Source organism: Antedon bifida, chromosome 8, assembly GCF_963402885.1.
Source record: "Antedon bifida chromosome 8, ecAntBifi1.1, whole genome shotgun sequence".
Classification (NCBI taxonomy): domain Eukaryota; kingdom Metazoa; phylum Echinodermata; class Crinoidea; order Comatulida; family Antedonidae; genus Antedon; species Antedon bifida.
Genome location: NC_136233.1, coordinates 14,269,331 through 14,291,671, shown reverse-complemented (window position 1 = coordinate 14,291,671; position 22,341 = coordinate 14,269,331). Strand labels below are relative to the sequence as shown.

The 22,341-nt window shown below is 31.7% G+C and overlaps 2 protein-coding genes across 4 annotated transcripts; one reads left to right on the top strand and one right to left on the bottom strand.

Moving 5' to 3' along the window:
- Positions 1-457: 457 nt before the first annotated feature.
- Positions 458-9,910, bottom strand: LOC144851157 (protein C19orf12 homolog). Of its 2 annotated transcripts, XM_078708715.1 has the most exons (4): positions 9,709-9,900; positions 8,833-9,018; positions 2,822-3,288; positions 458-2,571 (listed from the first exon to the last, which is right to left on the bottom strand). In XM_078708715.1, exons 2-3 carry the CDS (start codon positions 8,990-8,992, stop codon positions 3,002-3,004), a joined length of 447 nt encoding a protein of 148 aa, XP_078564841.1. In that variant the 5' UTR covers positions 8,993-9,018; positions 9,709-9,900; the 3' UTR covers positions 458-2,571; positions 2,822-3,001. The 2 variants fall into 2 exon arrangements, with proteins under 2 accessions (XP_078564841.1, XP_078564842.1); XM_078708716.1 differs by lacking the exons at positions 458-2,571; positions 2,822-3,288 and adding an exon at positions 6,932-7,808 and having other exon boundaries at positions 9,709-9,910.
- Positions 9,911-10,467: 557 nt separating this feature from the next.
- LOC144849593 (uncharacterized) lies at positions 10,468-19,063 on the top strand. 2 transcript variants are annotated; one of them, XM_078706553.1, is made up of 3 exons: positions 10,468-10,610; positions 14,053-14,183; positions 15,290-19,063. In XM_078706553.1, the coding sequence occupies exons 2-3, from the start codon at positions 14,066-14,068 to the stop codon at positions 15,823-15,825; spliced, it is 654 nt and encodes a 217-aa protein (XP_078562679.1). In that variant the 5' UTR covers positions 10,468-10,610; positions 14,053-14,065; the 3' UTR covers positions 15,826-19,063. The 2 variants fall into 2 exon arrangements, with proteins under 2 accessions (XP_078562679.1, XP_078562678.1); XM_078706552.1 differs by having other exon boundaries at positions 13,988-14,183.
- The last annotated feature ends 3,278 nt before the right edge of the window (positions 19,064-22,341 follow it).

The window sequence follows — 22,341 nt, the reverse complement described above, 5'->3', positions numbered from 1 at the left end:
CTAACTGTGTATGCAATGTGTTTACGTTTGCAAAAGTAAATATTTTTTTTCCCTTGGATTTATTTAATAAGGTGAATTTATTTGATTAAATTTATGAAAAGTACATGAGTTATGATTGATTGGTGTTTGTTTTAAAGCTCTCTGTTTACACTATCAAACTAGTTTGACAAAAAAAGCTTACTTATTTTAAGACTTAACTGATTGCTGAACAACCGGTGCTGTAGCAACAAGAATTAAAATGGTGCGGTTACCGCAGGGTTGTCAAAGGCTTCTCCCAAAAAGTGGAACCTTACCAACCGTAGTGGTGGTTACGGCCCTGACATCCACACATGCATTTGCAAACCCAGGATGACACGCTGGCCAGTTGAAAATGAATGTGAACAATAAATATTAAGACAATGTTACCTTACTATACTTTTAATAATTGTTATAATAACAGATAGATATTGTAACACACTGCCCATAATAATGAACTTTATTATAGAGAAATGTAAAATAATACACAGGCGATCCAATTAGTGGTCAAATGCTGTGAACTTATAATCTGGTCACCACGTTAGCCTACATTTAAAAATGCCAAAATACATACTGTACATGAGTAGTGAAGTCATACTGGATTCAGTACAGTACCATCGCCAATACAAAACTATGTCTATTCAATGTCAGTTTTTCATTTACACGAACATAACATTTTTAGAATATTTTGGCAAGAGACAATAACAATAAATAATAATCGCATAAATATAGTTTTGAAAAATATTATAGTTTTGTAAATTTTGGCTTACTTTTACCTTGTATTTGTTTTTCAAAACTGACCCTGTTTTGTAAGACTACTTTAATAAAGTAAGTTGTACATGGATTGATGATAAAAATATAATAAAATGTTTATAGTACATTATTTAGAAAAATAGATTCTTTGGTTTGCAGAAACTTCACCCTTAACCACATTTTTACTAGTTACACTAAAAAAAAACATTGATTATGATGAGTTATTTTGCAATGAATACAATAATTAATTTTATATAACATTTAAGTAAATCCTGGTCATTTGATTGGAGGATTGTGGGTCACATGATATTCAATAAACACTCCACTGAACCCATGCAACATCAAGAGTCTTGTTTTATGACACAGAGATGTAGCCACAAGAAGTGGTGCGGTTTTCACAAGAAAAGGGAACAATATCTGTTCAAACCACAGGGTTATCAAATGCCTGTGAAAAAGTAGTCAGGTTGAAACCTTACCAACCATACTGGTGGATACGGCCCTGTGACACACCTGATTACATTTGGACTAAATGTTCATTCATGGCTACTTCACATTGTAATCATTTTCGTCTTTTGCAAACATTTTAACAATGGAGATATCACAGACAACCTAAAATATGAAACGACACAAGCATAATAATTGTAATATTCACTAGATCATGTACAAACAACCTTATTTACAAACAATGCATAGATGTGTTAAGAAAAAATGTTTTTTAAAGTATGTAATTACATAACATTTACATTAAATATGTATTTTAATTAAGGCTGGTGGGTACAGTACAGTAGGATGGTCACAAAAAAGACAAATTCTATTCTATAATCTTTTGTTTATTATTAAATATAAATCTTTGTGACAAAATTAAGTTTAGTACGTGATAGCTCACATACTGTACATATGCACATTTCTGATTGGCCAAAATTCAATTTATACATGAATTTCTAGATCTCAATTCCTATTTGTTCACATATGGGAATAGACAAACCAATGGTAAAGTAAGTTTGTACTTGAATACCTTATATAACAATAAATCATTCAATGTTTATTCATTGTTTCTTTTCACTCTGATTGGCAGTTCTAAATGTTGTGCTTTTTTATAGTTAAGTACTGTACTTTTCACCAAAAAATGGAAAAAGCATATCAATAAATATACATTACCTTATGGCTTCATATCTATATTTAAGCTAAAATTCTACATTTCTAATACATTGTATGACATTGTTTTTACTTAACCTTAAAAAATAAGATACAGTTGTAACATGTGACTAGCATGTGACACTGTACCATGGAATATGAGACACTGAACAAATTGAGATATAGTTCAGTTTACTGAGAATTTGGGTGATCAAAAAGAAATAGAATGGAAATACCAAAATGAAATATCTACGAAAACTACACTACTTAAACTATGTACTATTTAATAATAAAGCACCATTCGAAATATAGTAAGCATTCACAACATAAAGAATATTATAATCAGCATGTTTTGTTTATACCAATAGTGCCCTAAAAATGGAAAAATAAGCAAACTTTGGTCACTTTACCCATTAAGGCCTAAAGCTCTGTCTACACTATCAAACTTTATGTGACAAAAAATGTGATGTGCCCATATATACCTGTAGACATGATGATGTCATATCACTACCATATTTGGGTATATCACTATCATATTTGGGCATATCACTACCATATTTGGTCACATCACACATTTTTGTCAAACTAATTTGATAGTGTGGACAGAGCTTAAAACAATTTTATACCTACTCCTTGCTTTACTTTTGCATTGTAAATGTTTTGGTTTAGCTTTTATTATATAACAAAGCTATTGGACAAAAGTTTATATATTGCGTAACTCATGTGGTTAATATTTAAGCCTGTTTTATTTTATGTTTTTTTAACTGCATGGATAGAATTTACAATTTTTAATCTTGCAATGAAATACACATGCAGCAAATTAAAGCTCTATCTACACTATCAAACTTTATGTGACAAAAAAATGTGATGTTCCCAAATATGGTAGTGATACGACATAATCGTGTCCATATATGGCCACATCATATTTTTTTGTCACATAAAGTTTGATGTGTAGACAGAGCTTAACACATACAACACACTGCTTGGTAACCATCTCCATAACAACAAAGCATTGTTTACTTTTAAAAAGTTATATACCCTTTGTTAAAGGTTACATATCCTTTGTACAGTATATAATATCTCACTTTCATTACAAAATTTACTCTGCTTTTCCTCTTTGTTTATGGTTCTCTTCCATGACTAATTTCATATCTTCCTTTATATATTTTTTCGTTCTTTCTGACAGTTTTGCGCGTAATTCACCATCTTCTGTCAACTGCCGCATCAGAATGGAGAAGTCTGCATCGGGATACTGATCCAGTACATCCTGAAATGATATGTGTAGTTGGTGGCGCTTGTCTGAATCAAGTTCTGTTAGCACCTCAGACACTTGTCGTGTCTTTCCGCCAACTTTCCATTTGGCATAGCCAGCACCAATCATGCTACCTGTAATTAATAAATAAAATTGGCAGATGTTAAAAATGCTGCATGTTATAAAATGGCAGATGTTGTGCGATTAGAATTCTGTGTAGAGTGTTCATATTTAGTGAACTTCCAAAAATAACAAATAAAGACTGACACTGCCAGATCAAGTATACGAAATGTTTAATGTATATAAACATGATTTAAAAATCTTAAACAAATTTTATATAAAATAAAAATTAAATTTCATAATATATAGAAGTCAAAGTATAGAAATAACAAAAATTTATACTGACAACTAAAATTTCAATATTGCATTAAATACTGTTAATAATCCTATTTCAACATTTATACTGTAAGTTACTGTAGTTATTTTAACTACTCCGAACTTATTGAACTTAAAAATAAACTAGACATGAAACTCGTCACTTTGACGAGTTAGTTATCCGCACAACGACAAACGCCACGTGCACGTCATACGTTGGAATATTGCACACAGATAAAGATTATGGCATTATGACAAGAACTGAAGAATATGATATGCTGTTAGTGCTGAATTCTGTCAATTTGTGTCATATAGTATATACATGCAAAGAGTATAATCTGTATACATATTACATACAGTGTAGAATAGGTGAAATTACGGGACCCGCCATTTATTCCAATTTTTAACATGGCGACGGTATCAAAATGAAACACTTAAATAGCAATTTCTGGAGGAAATTATCTCAGGAACAACATATTAACGTGTAGAAGAAATTTGAATACGTAAAATATAGATGCGCACCCTTTTAAATGTGATGAACTATTACGCAAAATATGAAAATACGACTTTTTTTATTCAACTGGCCATATGATGACGTCACAACATCCGATTGGCAAAATGTTTACATGAATTCGTATCTACAATCCAATAGCTTCCAGAAAACGTTTTAATCGTGATTATCACATTTTATTCTTACGAGCTATTACAGATTAAAATTTACTGTAAAGATGAAATTAATGACCCACGTAATTAAAATTTTTAGGCATGATGACGTCATAAAAATTAAAATATTTTTATCTCATGCTAAAGAAAGTTGATTGACCTACACAATATATAAATTTAGGAGAAAAAGGAATACAGATAAGCGTGATGCGCTCCATTGAATGTGATGAGCAATAACGAAAGAGACAAAAATCCTATATTTTACATTCGTGTGGCCATACGATGACGTCACAATGTTTTTTTAGCCTTATCGATGCATGATCCAATATCTACAACTCATCAACTTCTAGATTTTGTAATAAAAATAAACGGTTCACGGTTTACTTTAGAAACTATGACTGTTTAAAAAAAGACATAATTTTGACGATTTTTTAAGCTTTTTCATAAAAAACGCGCACGAATTGTCTAATTCAACGTGTTCGTATGGCGTTATTTAAACTGGAAAAGGTCTAAATTGTTTTCAAAATTACTAGGAAAGACTTGAAAAATATAATTCAAGAGAAAAAAATATGTTTTTAACGCTACGTGCGCACCGCGTGCGTAAAAAATTGCGCGCCCGTGGGAATTTTTGACATGCTCAAAATGACAAGAAACGCATAAAAAGTTGATTAGAAATTAATTTTGCGCATTTTGAAATTTTAAATGCGCGTGCGCGCGTAACTTCTAGTGAAACATGCCATTTTTAATCCGTAGAAAGTTTGCCCCTGATATGACTTAAATTTTGTCAAAGTGTCAATACTAAATGACTTTTGGTTTTTAATCTATAATCAATCATTGAAATTCATAAAATTGCGCGTAAGTCACGTTGCGCAACTATGACGTCATTCAAAAATAGGAGGTGCACAACTTCACGTAAATGCCCATATGTTGTCAAAGTTATGAAATGTTATGTTTACACATTTTAGAGAAACGCGACTCACAAAAAGGAAGGAAGGATCCAAGAATAATACAGAAAAACTAGATTTGAACTCGTCACTTTGACGAGTTCGGGTTATCCGCGCAAACGCAACATGCACATACGTTTAAAATATATGAACGCCGACAATTATTATACCATCTTATGACATGAATTAAATATTTTTACAGTGCTGAATTGTACCTATTTTGTAGCATACAGCATATTACAGTATTTACAGAATACATTGTATGTTATATACAGTGCAGCATAGACGAAATTTCGAGACCCATCTTTTAAATCCAATTATTAACAAGATGACGTCATCAAATTGACATATAAAGATAACAATTTTTGAAGATAATTATCTAAATAATTACATTAATACAAATTTGAAGAATTTTGAGCACGTAAAAGTGAGATGCGCTCTCGTTTAAACGCAATGAACTTTTACGCAAGAGATGAAAATATGACTTTTTGAATTCAACTGGCCATATGATGACGTCACAACATCTGTTTGGCAAAATATTCACATGAATTCGTATCTACAATCCAATAGCTTCCAGAAAACGTTTTAATCATGATTATCACTTTTTATTCTGACGAGTTATAACAGATTGAAATTTACTGTAAAGATGAAAATAGGTGACCCACGTTATTTACATTTTTAGACATGATGACGTCATAAAAATTAAAATATTTTTAACTCATGCGAAAGATAGTTGTTTGACCTAGACAGTATTAAAATATATGAGGAAATGGAATACGTATCAGCGAGATGCGCTCTATTTAATGTAATGAGCAATAACGAAACAGTAAAAAATCCAATATTTTACATTCGTGTGGCCATACGATGACGTCATAACACCCGAGGGGTAAAGATTCTGCATGAATTCATATCTACAACATATCTGCTTCTATATTAAATTAAAAAAATTGGGGGTAACGGTTGATCCTGAGGAGCTATAATAGATTCAAAATGGGCATAATTTTGACAAAATGTTGTCACTTTTGCAACTAAAGCGCGCGCAAATGGTCTAAATCAACGTGTTCGTATGACATCATTTTAATTGGAAATTATGTCAATCTTTTTTAAAATGACTAGGAAAGGCTGTAAAATCATAATTCAAGAGAAAAACACATGATTTTCATGCTCCGTGCGCACCTTACGCGTAATTTTTTTCGCGCGCGTGGGAATTTTTGACATGCTCAAAATGTCATGATCAGCGTAGAAAGTTGATTAGAAATTAATTTTGCGCATTTTGAAATTTTAAATGCGAGTGCGCGCGTAACTTCTTGTGAAACATGCCATTTTTAATCCATAGAAAGTTTGCGCTTGATATGACTTAAATTTTCAGTAAGTGTCAATACAAAATGACTTTTGGTTTATAATCTATGACCTATCATTGAAATTCATAAAATTGCGCGTAACTTACGCTGCGCGACTCTAACGTCATTAAAAATATGGAGGTGCACAACTTCAGGTAAATGTCCATATAATGACAAAGTTATACAAAAGATATATTCACAAGCAATAGGGGATATGCGACGCACAAAAATCCGGGAAAGAAAGAAGAATAACAAAGAAGATGAAGATGAAAAAAAAGATATTTACAATCACATGGGTTATCCGCAACTAAGTTGCGGATAACCAAAAATATTGATCCCATACAATAACAAGGAGTTATCCGCTCTACCAAGCGGATAACTAATTATTTAATCTTGCTAGCATTTGAAATACAGTAATACTATCTAATCATTGCCAATTACAATAATACTGTATAGCCATTAAAACAATTTATTGCTGAAAAACAAATATCTGGAAATAATTGATACTGTACTACTGTATGTACATAACACTTATCTGTACAGTACTAAGTTGAGTTGGTGGAAAGGTACAGTTACAGTAGTCTATAGACTCCCATTCCCAATAAAAACATTGAGTAGATGTATTTTATAACACTGCAGAATATTATTTGAAAACCAGTTCCTTTCCAAATTCTTAAAGAAGGAAACAGAGTTTATACTGTTATAGAATAAACAGTATCTTACTATACTGTATGTAAGCTTGAGGTTACTATTATTTCTACATTATTAAAAAAAGGATTTTAAAATTCTGAATTTTAAATGGGATTCAAGTTAATCATCTCAGGATAACTATAAACTGCTCAATATAAGATGTAATGCACAGTACAAAAAAGCAAGGTGGGTGTCCAAAGTAAAGTTACTAAACAAATATTGCATTCCTATGTTACTGTAGCGTCCTTCTAAATTATTGTAGGGTCCTTTTAATTTGTTTGTTTTCTGAGTAATTGTCGGTTTATCCAGGTAAGCTCCTAGGCACGAAATAGACTTTTTTTTTTTCTGAGTAATTAAAATATTCGGTGGAGTTCAGTTACTGTTGGGTGACCATAGACATGTTCAGTTCATTTTGCAGATAGTTTGTCAAGCCCTCAACAACACGCCCTCTAATGTCAGTGTCTCCACTGATTAGCTTTTGGAGCTCAAATACATCGTTGTAATCCAGCCCCTGGAATATTATTTGGTAATGATTATATAGTCTCTCTTTCTGTTCTGGACTCATCTCCTGCAATATTTGTGGCACAGATTTAAATTTGCCATTGGTCATATAAGCGGCTACCAAGCTACCACATGTTCCACCTGAAAGGAAGACCAGCATGCATCAGAAAGAGAGACACGAAAAACGTAGCGACACTTACTACCCATTACTACTTTTTTTAGAAAGACTAAATGAAGCAATTGCAGTATACTACATATTTCAAGGCCTGTTAAATAGTAATGTACAGGACCAGCCTGCCAGCATCAGAAGTAATTTCATATAATTCTTAACTGTACAATATGGTCAAATGACCTCTAAATCAGGAAACAAATATAGATTTTTATAAGGTCACTTGTTTGACCATTGATTGACAGATCTATTGAAAAGTCTACAGTAATTGAAAGTGAATGAGAAAGAATTATCTTACAGTATGTCCAGATACTATCTGACCTGCGTATAATTCATTTTTTAACGATACAAAATTATATTATACCATAGTAAATTCATAATCAACATCATAAAATCATGGGTCACAGGGACAGTGGTAATGGTCATTCAACCTGAGCATCCTATCCTCACAGATGTACTTTAGCAGGACCTTAGGCCAAATTTTTACAATGTAACTCTCCAGCACAGACCCTCAGCCTGTTGGCACCCCATCCTAACAATTATTTACTTTGTATCCTAAATCAAAGGCACCTACAGTATTACTGTTGCTTGGAAAAATTTTATTTGAAACTTATGAAGTACTGTAAATCATAAGATGTGAAAATGTGAGACTTGTCAGGTTTGTAAACATGAAAAATATATCATCAAATGTTTAGTTGTGTCACATTCTTTCAGTATGGATTTAAAAATTCTTAACCCTCTACTTCGCATTCACCGCTGTTGCACAGTACAGTGTAACTGTATACCGTCGATGTCTACTCGTCTGTATATCGCTGATGATTCTACACAATTCAGTACAAGTCTTAAGCTCTATCAAACTTATTTTGACAAAAAAATGTGATGTGCACATATATGGACATGATGATGTCATATCACTACCATATTTGGGCACATCACACCTTTTTCAAACTAGTTTGATAGTGTAGGCAGAGCTTTAATATCAAATTGATCCCTTACCAACAGCGATTCCTAAAGGTCCACCCATCAAACCGCCAATCGTGGCACCTGTTCCTGCCATTACTCCTGCTTTCATTGTCTCTTTCACAGTCACTCTGAGATTCTCCTCTTCTGCTAAAACAGACAGGAGTCTAATAAGTTCATCAGCTGACACAGGCATCTTGATTCTTTATATTCCCCTTTTGTCTAAAATAAAGAAATTAAACTGATTTTTATATTTGTCAATTTATTTTTATTCTGTTGTGAATATGGTTTATCGCAACAGCTTGATTTCACGAGAAACTTCATTGCACAATGCATGATGGGAAGGGTTTGAGATCAAACTTCACAACGCGTATATATATAAACAACGAATCGTGTACTGTACATGCACGTCGTGACATTTCCTCCCGAACCCTTCCCATCAAGCGTCGGGCACGCTATTTGCTTATTGGCACATCAGTGCATGGTCGACTGTACCAATATATAGATGGACGGGAAAAAAATTACAATTACATTCACGTGCCACGGTTGACCATGTCATTTTCATGAAAATAATGATTAATAATAATATCAATAAAAATATTTCAAAATTTATGGTATTAAATATGAATGTAAAATTCTCTTTTTATCTATTTAAATAATACAGTTAGTTAGCCTGGCCCTACGCATTTTACAGTATAAGAGGATCAAGATGTATTCTACATTTTAATCTTATCAATTTTACTGATTTCAGAGGCAGGCTAGCTACCCTTATTAATGATGACCCATGTCGTGGGTCTGCATCGTGCAAGAAGCGGGGGATATTACACGAAATTTTCGATCTCCCGAGCTGCACAGCACTGACTGACTGCTGTGTGTGTGTGTCGAAAACAACAACAGCTCCAAAATACTTACAAAAAAGCTCTTTAGAATTTACGGACACCTTTATTGAAAACACAACTGTTTGATTCGAATAAGTCTTAACTTCCCATTGCATTTATAACGAAACAATTGAATGAGAGACAGTAAAGCTAAGCTCCGGCTTAACACGAAACGTTGGATGCCGCGTTGTCGATTCACAAAAACCCAGGTTGACGTGGAACATGATTATCTTCCGGGTCAAATATTTGAATAGTTTTCACTTCCGGCGGCTTCCATTTTGCGTCATTACATTTTCCATTGTTTATGTTTTATCACCATTGTTTTTTAACAGTATTCTTGTAAATTACGTCTATTGTATAAACATAATTAAAATATGTATTAGCCAGACTAACTAATAAATATATGCAATAACTTTGAAATTTGAAAAGAACGAAGTAATATTCAATTTATTGCATCATTTTCATTTTCTTTATAAATTTATAGGTTCTGACCCATGACAACAACACGCACGAATCATGTGCCTTTGTTATGATCGTTATATTTTAACTAGTAGGTGAACTTGAAATACAATGTCGAAATAAATTACATATAAGCTCAATATATAGTTGATGAATAACAACTTCTTGAACGTAAAACGTGGTAAATGAAGTATTGCAGCAAGTTTAATTCATGAAAACAGTACTGTATTATAAAAAATAATAAACTCCTATATTATTTAATGAATGGTACATTCCTAATTGTGACGCAATAACTTCCAAATTTGGCAATCAGCTGTTTGTTGTCAACAAACGGTATACGCTTATCGTCAGGACATAATTAACTGTCTAAGTTTTTCTTATTTTCGCTAACGCCCTCTTCAAATTGCAGTATTATTTTGCTCAAATTTGTATCTAGAAAGAAGAAACTTATATTTTGTATAATTTTTGTGTGTGTAGGTAAGTCAGATTATTAATTATTAAGGAAAATAGTAAGCACAGCAATTATTGGGCGGATCTCGAATTTGCGCGGAATTTCATCGCGTAGAGAGAGGAGGAGAGGCTAGAGCCGTTGTACTGTTCACTCTTCTGTTTCAGATTTGTGAAGCCTTGGAATTAGGTTCTTGTAATTAATTGATGTTGGTGAAGGGATTAGCTTCCTTTTCTTCTTCTTGTTTATCATCACTTGACCTGTAATTGTCTTAGATCTTTTCATTTTGACTGAAAGTTTATTTTGACAGTTGGTTCATGCAGGGAGTTGCCAGTAGAGGTAATAATTATTCAAGTCTAGGCTAGACCTAAGCATAGAAGACTACTAGTGCTAGTATTTATTTTACACAATAGAGTTCAAACAAGTGAACTAAAGGATACTTTGTCCAGGTGCTCATCTTTTTAATTGCTACCCTGGGAAAACTGCTATTAATAATTATACCTAACATTCGATTTATCATGTTGTTAAGTTTACTATCTTATTAATTAATAATTGTGCAATATAATGTCTGTTTATGTTTTTCATAACTTATTTGGTGATAAGATCTTTCAAAAGGGCAATCGTTACGTTTGATTTACTCATAAACTGTGTAATAGTGTAATAATCATTGTACAATCTCGCCTTCATTTTGTATACTCTTTGTAATCTCTCTAACCAATTTACCTTGAACTAGAATAAAGAACAGGTAGCATTGGTCTTATGTGTTACTTTATTATGTTTACAGTACATTGTATCTAAAATAATATTAAATTTTAAGATTGGGAAAATCTTCTATCCGTCACTAATTCAAAATGATTTATCATCATAATTCTATTTATTTGATACTTAATTCTATACAGTATTCGCATTTTTATTTATATAAACTCTAAAGGTGTATGATTTTATTCATCACAAACCCCAGGATATGAATAGACATGAATTCTGCAAAGAATATAACAATTGAAACCACAAAAAACAACAATGATTTGTTATTGTACGATAAAATGCATGTCAACTTCCTGATATTCAATTACCACAACCTTGGACTAATATACTATTCATTCATTGACGGAATATTACTTCATTTTAATTGAGATCAAATTAATCAAACCTGTAGTATTGTATTCAATGCAACTAACCTGAATGACTAGTGAATTTCCATTAAAAACACAATGATTTAAAGAACAATACAATTTGCAGTGATGATGAATAAATTTAGGTTAAATAATACTTAATTAGTTGTAAAAATGAATTTTAAAAAAACAATTAGTAGTTATTTGGGGAGAGGTACGATAAGATGTTATTGCTTGGTACAAGTTTGAGAGAATTACCAAACCTCATCTCCAAGAAACTTGTGTTAAAATATTTGTACGGTTCGCCACCAATTTTTCTAAAAATATTGTGCTATCTAATTGGACTATGTGTTATTTCGATTTGGTAAGGTATTAACAGTCGCAACTTTTGTTAGCGTATCAGTTTTTTCGAATTTATTTTCATCTTGTACGATTGATTTCATCCTACTGTATTTATGTGAAGTACAATACATTGCACCAGTTTTTAAATACTCAATTTAACCTATGAACTGTGTCGATCACTGTTACTCTACGTGGCATTACCGTCCTTGCGTTACGTTAGCTTGCATGAAGAATTTATTAGCTGTGTGAGTAATGGCCATCAAACAAAATTGTTATCAGAGTATTATTAATTCCATTCAAATCAATTATGTCATGCCTGAGTAGTTTTGTATAAAATGATTGAATACCAACATTGGATTGGTATTATTATTATTATATCATATCAATAGATGATGAATGGATATTGTGTCAATACATTGTAATGATTGTCCTTCTAGGAAAAAATAAATTCCACTAATAAATAATTACTGTATTTTTCCATGGTTACATCGCATTGTGCATTAAATTACACTGCTATTTTATAGCATAGTAAATATCAATATTCCAACTAAAATTATAGAAATGGCTGTAGATTCAGGATTATATGAAAACATAAGGGAATGTGGAAGAGGGAATTCAAACGAAAGTAACCCGGCTAGCAGGTAGCTGACGTGATAAACATCGTTTAATGCAAAAAAATGATCAAGAAAATTATAATTTATTTAAATTTTGGAATTTTAATTTTTGATTGTTAAGCATTTTAAAGCTCAGGTACAGGCATGAATTTTAAATATAATATCTGGTTAATTGTACATAAATCAAATATTTGTAACAGAAATCAAGACGAAAAAACATGAATTTCGCTTAATATGGACAAATACAAAATTTGGCATAATTCTGCCATAAAAACCAGGAAGACTTTTTTTCAGTAGTTAGGTAGTTTAACCTAATGTAATAACATGTCTGGTGACTCCCTAGAAGGTGAAAAAAGATAGTGGATATACGGTGGATAATTTTTGCTATAGCATGAAAATAAAAATCTGAAGTTGAATAAAAATACCAGAAATGTAAAATTCAAGTTATATTACATATATTTAGTCATCTGATAACATTTTTTACCACACCGTTTATTTTTCATAGCTTTTTAAAATGCCTCTCTATTTACAAAATTTGTGTACAAAAGAATAGAGATTTTACTGTGTAATTTGAACTATCCCCCCACTGATAAGAAAGTGCTTATTTTCAACAAGCTCATGTAACACAAATAAAATCCCAAAAATTATGAAACATAGGGGAAACTATAGATCAATAATTATTGGAATGTATGATCAATAGAAATGTTTTGCCCGCACCTGGCCTTTAATCTAAATGATGACAATACTAATTGTATTACTCATTATTATCTAGGTGCGTAATTGTGTGTGTTTTTTTTGTATTGTTTGCACTTCTATCTTCTTCTCTATCAATTATTTCCAAATACGCAAGTAAAGTGTTCACAATCTGATAAGCAACTGTGCGGTGCCCTTTGTGACTGAGTCATTGTTCCATTAGGATCTCCCACTCTTTTTTCCATTGTCTAATGCTACCCTGGGAAGAACGTTTTGTGGAAGTGTAGTATTGCATGTCAGGCTATTTATAGATTCTGTAAACTTGACAGCTGGAATATGGGCTACCCTGGGAAAACCTCTTTATTTTTTTTTTCTGTTAATTAAAGTCTAGGTCAGGTTATTTATAGATCTGACACTTAAGGTGACCCATGTTTAATGGTTAGAGGACACTTGCAGTGTATACAGTAATATGCAATAAAGATATTTCATACTATTTTTTTAAATACAGTACATTTAATAAAGGCTGCTTAAAAAGGTAGATCATTTTGTATCAGGTTCTTGACTTAATGATACAATCATTAGGTACAAGATACCACTATGTTTTCCTTTTACATACTATTTATATTTAGTTTTCTCCGATTCTAGATCTTTTGGATAACAGCAAACAAGCTATTCTTTTCAATTGTTTTATTGTTCTATCATACTAAAAGACAACATATTAAGATGCTTAGTGGAATTGCAAGTTTTCTTTTCGGTACCACCGACGGTGATGAGGTGCTGAACGCCCAGCAGATGGACCTAACTGAAGCTGATGATGAATGGGTTCTTGTTGACGTTACGAGTAAGTGTATTTTAACCACCTTTATACTAACGCATAAAGTAAGCTATAAAAAGAGTTGCAGCTAAAGATTTCTCCACGGAAATTGAATAAATTGGGATTTAAAAAAAAATATATGGACCCGTTTCTGTTGGCAAGAAAATATTATCGTTCTTTCATAATACGGTATTGAAATCTGTATTCTCTTGCTTAAAACGAACCATAACCATAACAAGTCAACTGTGCGAGTTTTATTCTACAGTAAAGAAATAAAAGCTGTTTTCACACAATTGTTCTGTCCAAATAAATATATAATTATAAGTGATGCTGTATTCGATTCTGAACATTCTGGAAAACCCAATATTTTTGGCATTCAAGTACGAAATACTATGCTGGATGAATTTTGACAATGTTTAGTTGTTAGACTATGGGTCTCATTTGAATACAATACAATAGCCTGATGAAGGTCTATAATAATAATCATTATACTAGCAGATGGGAGGGCTTGTTTACTTGGTACCTTGCCAATTTTAAAATTGTAAACATCACAGAGACAGAATAACAATAACAATGTTATCCATTTTCATCTAAAAATTCAATTCAAAAAGAAATTAGGTCAAATAAATCATAACAATATGGACATTAAAGGGTACAGTATCTATACTGCTAACAAGGTATCTAATAGACTTACCAAATGGAATTGATATATCTACAGTGTATACCACTAGATCAAGCTCTATGTTGTTACATAACAATTTCATCATACAGTCAATGGTTCAATAAATACACTTAAAGCAAATAATAATGCTCAGCAGATAACAAAATGTTACCAGTTTTCAAACATAAATGTATTTAAAATTTTAATTTGGAAGTGCGTTTCAGCCTTGTGAATTCTAAATGAATAGCTTTTCATCAGCTTACAACCGACTCTATTGATTCCAATTTTTCCTCCAAATTGTTTTGTTTTGATCTTCATTGTTTCCTTGTTTAATCACCCATTTTCAAACAGGTGGTTTTTTTATTAAGTTCTTTTTTCTTGTCAAGGTTTAAGTTAATTCTTAGACCAGATGCAATGTTTACACTATTCCGAGTAGAAAAGTTTAAAATTAACAAAATTATCTTTTTTTCAGACGTGAGAAGAAGTCCGAGAATTAGTCGAGATTCGTCACCTTCGAAAGAAAATCAAGGTTCCAAAGGGGGAAAGACAGCAGATGCGATACCAATTCCTGTTGAGGAAAGTTGGTTTATGACGCCGCCACCATGTTTTAATGCGGGCTCACCGGGACATATAGCCACTAGCCCGATGGAAAATCTTTTAATTGAACATCCTAGTATGTCGGTGTACCACAGTTCGAGTTCACGTGAGGCGCACTGTCGTGTAGGAAACTCACGTCAACCAATCCGCAAACATAAACTCCGAGCAAGAACTGTCCACCAACCTAAAAAGGCGGCAGCGATTGCAAACCGTCTCGGTATTGAACAGTCCCACAGTGCAGCTGTGGTCCACGCTAGAAACATAGAGAAAAAGCAATTTAGTAAATCTCTATCACGTTCAAAAGTCGAACGAGCGAATAAAGCCTATCATCAGGAATCAAATGGGAAGCGACGTCATTATCGAAATAACAAACCGGGAAGACATACAAACGCTGTCTACAAACAGTGTTGATGCGCCCTCAACTTGCCACTCAGTTTGTTGTGTTGCTTCTATTTTTGTTTTTCAATAGATTATTTATTCTAAAAATGTATTTTTACTAAAAATCCAGGCTAAACATTTATTAACAATATAGATATATTTGGATTGTTTATTCATATGATTTGTATAGGTTGAATTGTAAATTAATTGTTTGTGTTTATACTTCATGTAACTGTGAATAAATCTGACACACATTGTAATGTAAGTAGAATCATTCATCCATGACCAAACTGTCATATATTTAATGTGTAAAATATTCAAAGAATATTATTTATATATTTTCATAATTAGCAAGAAGTCAGAAATGTGAGAAATGCAAAAATTTCAGTAAATGCAAACATTTAAACAAATATGAAACAAATACTTATGACATTAAGCAATGTTTAATCACCAATCAATATTATTTATGACAGTATAAAACTAGTTCATATCTGCAGATAATATAATTGATGCTATAATTGACAGTATTAAGAAAATGATAATTGGGTTTTTTTACTCGCATACAGTACTGCTCAACGCATAGAGGTATTACTATTAGTATTTCACTATATATTCTGTAGGATTATTCCTATAACAACAACAACAACAACAATACTGTGATATTTCTATGTCGGGTAATTTTGTTGTTGTTGTTTTTGATACAGTACTACTCTACCCATAGAGGCATAAAGAAGATGTTAGCATAAAGTCTATGCTGATAATGATTTTGTATTGACACTCTATCAAACGATACAGACAAAAAACGATACAAAAAAAAAAGACAAAATCTATACGAGTTTACCCAAAGATGTTTTTGATTATTTAAGCATTCTTACAACCAGTGGCGTAACGCAGATGCCTGAGACCCCTGGTTTAGGAACCTGAATTGGCCCTCCAATGCTGGAGGCCTCGGGCGTTTTTAGCTTTTTCATATTTTAATGCCTGATTTTAATGCCTGATTTTCCCTCTTGCCACTGCCCCATAAGCTCCAGGGCCCCCTGGGTTTAGCCAGTGAGCGCTCATACCTGTTACGCCACTGCTTATAACATACAGTATCTTAGTTCCCCTACTACAGTATTATTTTTATTCATCTAAGTAAGATTAACAAGAAACAGCAAAACAAACATATCTATTTACTGTCTATAGTATAATCCTGTCTTTACAAAAAAACAAACAGTGCAAACGCTAATCAAAAATAAAGAAATTGCTTTTCTGCAATGTCCTTGCTTAGGCAATAATATAAATTGTTTTAATTAAAGTCAATTGTTTGAAATCGGTATCAGAACTTGAAAGGCAGCATATTGCGTACAGTATTGTATTCATCTGTCAACTGTTGTCAGATAAAACTCATAAAAAAAGTACTATTACATTGATAGTTATCACGCTATTGATATCTAGTATCGTACTTGTGTACACAAATATGTTTACCTTAGAATGATTAGAGACCAGCATATGTTAATACATTAGTCATTTTCATTTCATTTTATTGCGAGGTGATCTTGTTAAAGGTTTATATGTACTGAGGTTATCTGCTTTGGTATACTGTACTGTAGTTCTGAGTTTTCTAGACTTTTGCACATAATACTGTATTCATTCGAAATAGTCTAAGCAATTTGCACTTTCTCATTCTGTATGGGGTCACATATTTCTGTATAGATACAGTTACTCTAGGTACTTCCACTTTAGTATAATCATAACAGAAAACAATAATAACTAGATGCAATACTAGAGATACAATATTTAAATGTAAAACTGATACTGGAATCATATTAAGTACTGTACTTTTGATTAAATATTCAAATTGCATTGCCTTGCATTCAATGTCCAAGGAAATGTTTTCCAAAAACAAACTAGTTCAGTATATGACATAGTATCGTCTTTCTGGGTTTAAATACTAGGAAATGATCTTTGTAAGGAAGCATAAAAAACAGCCTCAATTAATAATGTAGCTATCAAGAAGCAATCTTCCTTATATTACAAAAAATAGTGCAAGAAAATTGATTTATTTAATATCTATCTAAATTATATGTAAAACCCATTATCGTAATTAACCGATACAATGCAAGCTCGATTTCAGACATTATGCTGGTCTTACAGTAATTTCTATACTGTAGACATTCTGTAAATGAATAAGGCCTCAAGCTTCTCCTCTATAAAGCAATCTTTGTCAAAGCTTTATTGTTTATTATTAGTGAGTTCTTCCTCCTTTTGCCACGCCTCTATTGAGCAATGCCAACTGTTTCCTTATTTATTACTCGCATGGCACAAATGAGGACCTGCTTGAGTTAAGATTTCGTGAAATTGAGTAGGAGTTGAGTATACAGTAGTACTCAGTTGTACAATCAACCAGTGGCATAACGGCTATGAGGGCTCACTGGCTAAACCCAGGGGCCCCAGAGTACAATGCAACTACCCAGCATTGAAGGGCTCCTTAGAAGTGCTAATCCAGGGGCCCTTTCCCTATGCATTACGCCACTGCTAACTACAGTAGCTGTCAACAAAATGTCTATAGTATAGAAAATATGTATTATCTGCATAGTACAGCCAAGCGTCACACTGACAAATCTGTATGTTTAGTTTTCCATTCATAATGCCTAATATTATTTTTACCACGTCACTATTATTCTTGTTTAGTGGTTTGTGAATGAAGTTATATTTGTGCCACTCCAGTTAGCATATTGCGCTGTAACAGGTTTTCATATTTATAAATATCCTAAAATCATTGATCAGTTAACATGCTATTGTTTGTGAAATGTATAAACACATCCTGGTTTGGGCGGAGCTATTAATTGTATTATATATTCATTGCTATGTTTTCCAGGGGAAAAAAACAGTATAAACGATGTTTACGCTTGTCTTCTGTAGTAAAGGTTATTTAACATGGTCCCTTGTTTTATTTATTTTTTGTTTTCCACAATTTTAGCATTACTACTTCAGTCGAGCAATTCAAAGTTTGACAACAAAATTATTTATCTAGTCAATTTATTTTTTTCTTGTAGAACATGCAATTTAAAATATGATCATGCTGCAGATGTTAAGTTTATTTCTTTACAAGAAACAAATGTCATCTAAAATAATATTACCATATTACACATTCTAAATTAATATAATATTTATTCTATTTATAATATATTATTATTATTGCTATCCTTAAATGCTATACTATAATATCCTATAATAGGATTTACATAATTATTATTAATAGATTCATTATTATTAATGAATATTAATGCATATTCATATTTAGTTAATGAATAAGCATAAACTTATTAATGAATATTCAGTAAATGTTCAATTCTACTTTTTCATAAATGATATAGTATAAGTTAGAATAATTAAATACAATTATTTCAATTAAATAGTCATTAGTCATGTAATTACAATGTTTCATAGCTTAAATTTTAAATTAAGAAATTGTTTGTGTTTTTTAAACTCAATTTAGTGTTTTTATGTAAATGAATAGTTTGACTGTTGTTTTGATAATGATGTGTGTGTTTTTTTTGGCTTTGCGTATTGGAATTGGATTGTAGGGGTAAGGAACAATGTAAGAAAGCTGACCAATCATAAACCGACCATTTGGTTGATCAGTTGCGTTGTTATTGGTCAAATTACTTACGGCGGGCTTGCGTCCAATCGGAAGTTACGGTTAATGTATTTTACATATTTATGTTCGAGTTTAGAATGACTTGCATGTGTGCATGTTGAAAATAAGGTTAAATTTATAGGCTAGAATATTTTCTGTCATGTTATTTACAATCTAATACATGTACCTGTTTGTTTTTCAAATGATTTTTACGCCAAGCAGGTCAGTATGAAATTCTACCTCTATTATCTACTGGCCTAATCTGTATCTACAAATTACAATATTGTTAAATAACAATGTTTGAGTGTCGTAGTTAGGATACATTAATACAGCTAGATCATACGTAGATTAAGTGTAAAATAAATTCAAATGCAATGTTTTAATTGTATTAAGAAAAAATAATAAATCAATTTCTGTATCTACAGCACTTTTTTTTTCTCCTCACAATTCTCGTTGAAAATTGTAGATAGGTGTTTAGAACATGTTTAAAAAAATAGACAGTTGGCATATTGTCAGTTGATTGGTTGATGAAATGATAAAAAATGTATAATATAAATATAGATTCCAATAATTGTATAGATTTGATGGAGAATTGAAAGTATTTGTAAAATATGTATGATGGAATATTGAATATTAGTGGTGATGTAATGGATAAAGATGAAAAGTATTTACTATGAAGTGTTTTTATTTTTCAAATGGTTGATGTGGTTGGTTTTTTGGTCTCAAATTATAAAAATAACACTAATTAATCAACATGTAGTAAACATTCCTAAAGTAAAAATGAAAAAAAAAGTGATATTAAAATGTATTATGTAATATAATATATTTTAAAAGTGTTTAATATTCATGTCACAGGATCAGACTATCACCGCTTGGTCACTGGCACTACCCTCATCAAATGGCAACCACTGCTTGTTGGTAATGCTGTACTACTGTGTCTGTCTGTACTTGCGTTTTTATTAATTAACATATCAAATTACCATCAATATATGATCTTTACAGTTGATCTGACGAGCTATTGTTTTATTATTTGCTGTAAAAAACAAAATTCCCATTAAAAACAAGTGGTATTGAAAATGAATAAGAATGTTCACCTTTCTTTTGTAACTAATGATATATTTATATGTTTGTTTTGACATTCAAACGTGCACATTTTTAATTTGTAATCAAACAATTATGTTAGCCTGGCACGTAACATTAAATGTCAATGTATGATGTCCGCTTAACTCCCAATATGACGTGCAAAAGTGTTTTTTCGAGCATATTGTTCATATTATTAAAGACTGTATTATAGCAATGGTCTTAAGCCTTGTCTACACTATCAAACTTTATGTGACAAAAAAATGTGATGTGCCCATATATAGACATGATGATGTCATATCACTACCATATTTAAACATAGCACTACCATATATGGGCACATCAAACTTTTTTGACACATAAAGTTTGATAGTGTAGACAGAGCTTTAGTGTCCTTACCGACTGTGTATATAATAAAAGCATTATACTAAATCACTAGTAATGATCGTTTTTAACGCAGTTCTGCCTAGGACTCCAAATAAGATATAGTTTGAATACAATAAAATTCATATTCTTTTATTGCCCCTTTGCTAGTGCTATTAGCATAATATTAGTGGTATTAAAAAGACTTGCTATTGAATGTTGTGTAGTTTGGAAACCAAAACATTCTAGATTGCTTTCTACCTAGGGCATTCAAACACGTTTTTACCATCAAATGTATACTGTATAACACATACATATTACACATTATATTATATTGTGTGTAGTGAATTATTACAACTATATATTAATAGTTACTTATTGACATTTTTCTCTATTTTTTCTTGTTTAGATTATTAAAATTGCAATTTTCAAAACTATGGTCAAAATAAAACCTCAGATCAGATAATGAGTTGTTTTTTTTGGTTTCATTTCTCAAAATCCTGGAGAGATACAATTTAGTGAGGGGTTAGTGCTGTGCTTGGGTCATTCCGCCACACCAAGCACACCCACCGACTACTACTCAGCACTACTCCCCGTTTTGAAAAGCTCCAGAAAATAACATACAGCTACTAGATTCAGATTCGATTTATTAAGTCATTCATACATAGTATAATGATAATTGGCAGAAAAACACAAGCAAAACAATACACACATAATATTTACATTCGTGATCAACTTGGAACTAACAATAACTCAGATCAAGCAATATAAAATACAACAGACCTAATGACCTATCTTTGAAACTCATTGTTGTGTAGTCTAATAGCGCTAGGTAAGAATGAAAATTTATGTATATTTGCTATTAAGATTATCATTGATAGTTTGACATCTACAAAGGTTAAATGTTCAAATTCGCATATACATTAACACAACAAGGTCATTTGCGGCAACTGAACTTCAAATTACCCCCTTCCTGTAAACTGATATTTCATTTACAAAGTGGAAACGGTGTTGACATTCTAAATACTCTAATAATTATTAATTATTTAGTTTATTATAATTTGTTTGAATGTCAAAACAAAAATCAATATATATACTTCATAAATATTGATATACAGTATGTATTGCAACAGTAACTACATACAGTGTAGCAGTGATGAACCAGACATTTGACAAAAGGAGATACTGAAATATTTATATTGATTAATAAATACAATATTAAGAGCATCTAATAATTGAATAAATTGTGTGAAGTAACCAAAATATTTCTTCCATTTTTCTGTAAATAGTTGGCCTACTTTGTGAATGTAAATGATAGGTGGGCGTGCTGTGGATATGCCTCCTCCTTTCCTCTGATGTAAAACATTTAATAAATGATGCAACTTCTGCATGCAGTACACGTTCGCATATCTCAGCTGTTATATGCAGCCTTGGTCTATTATACAACCAACTAATTCTTTACAGCTAATGATCTAATTAATATT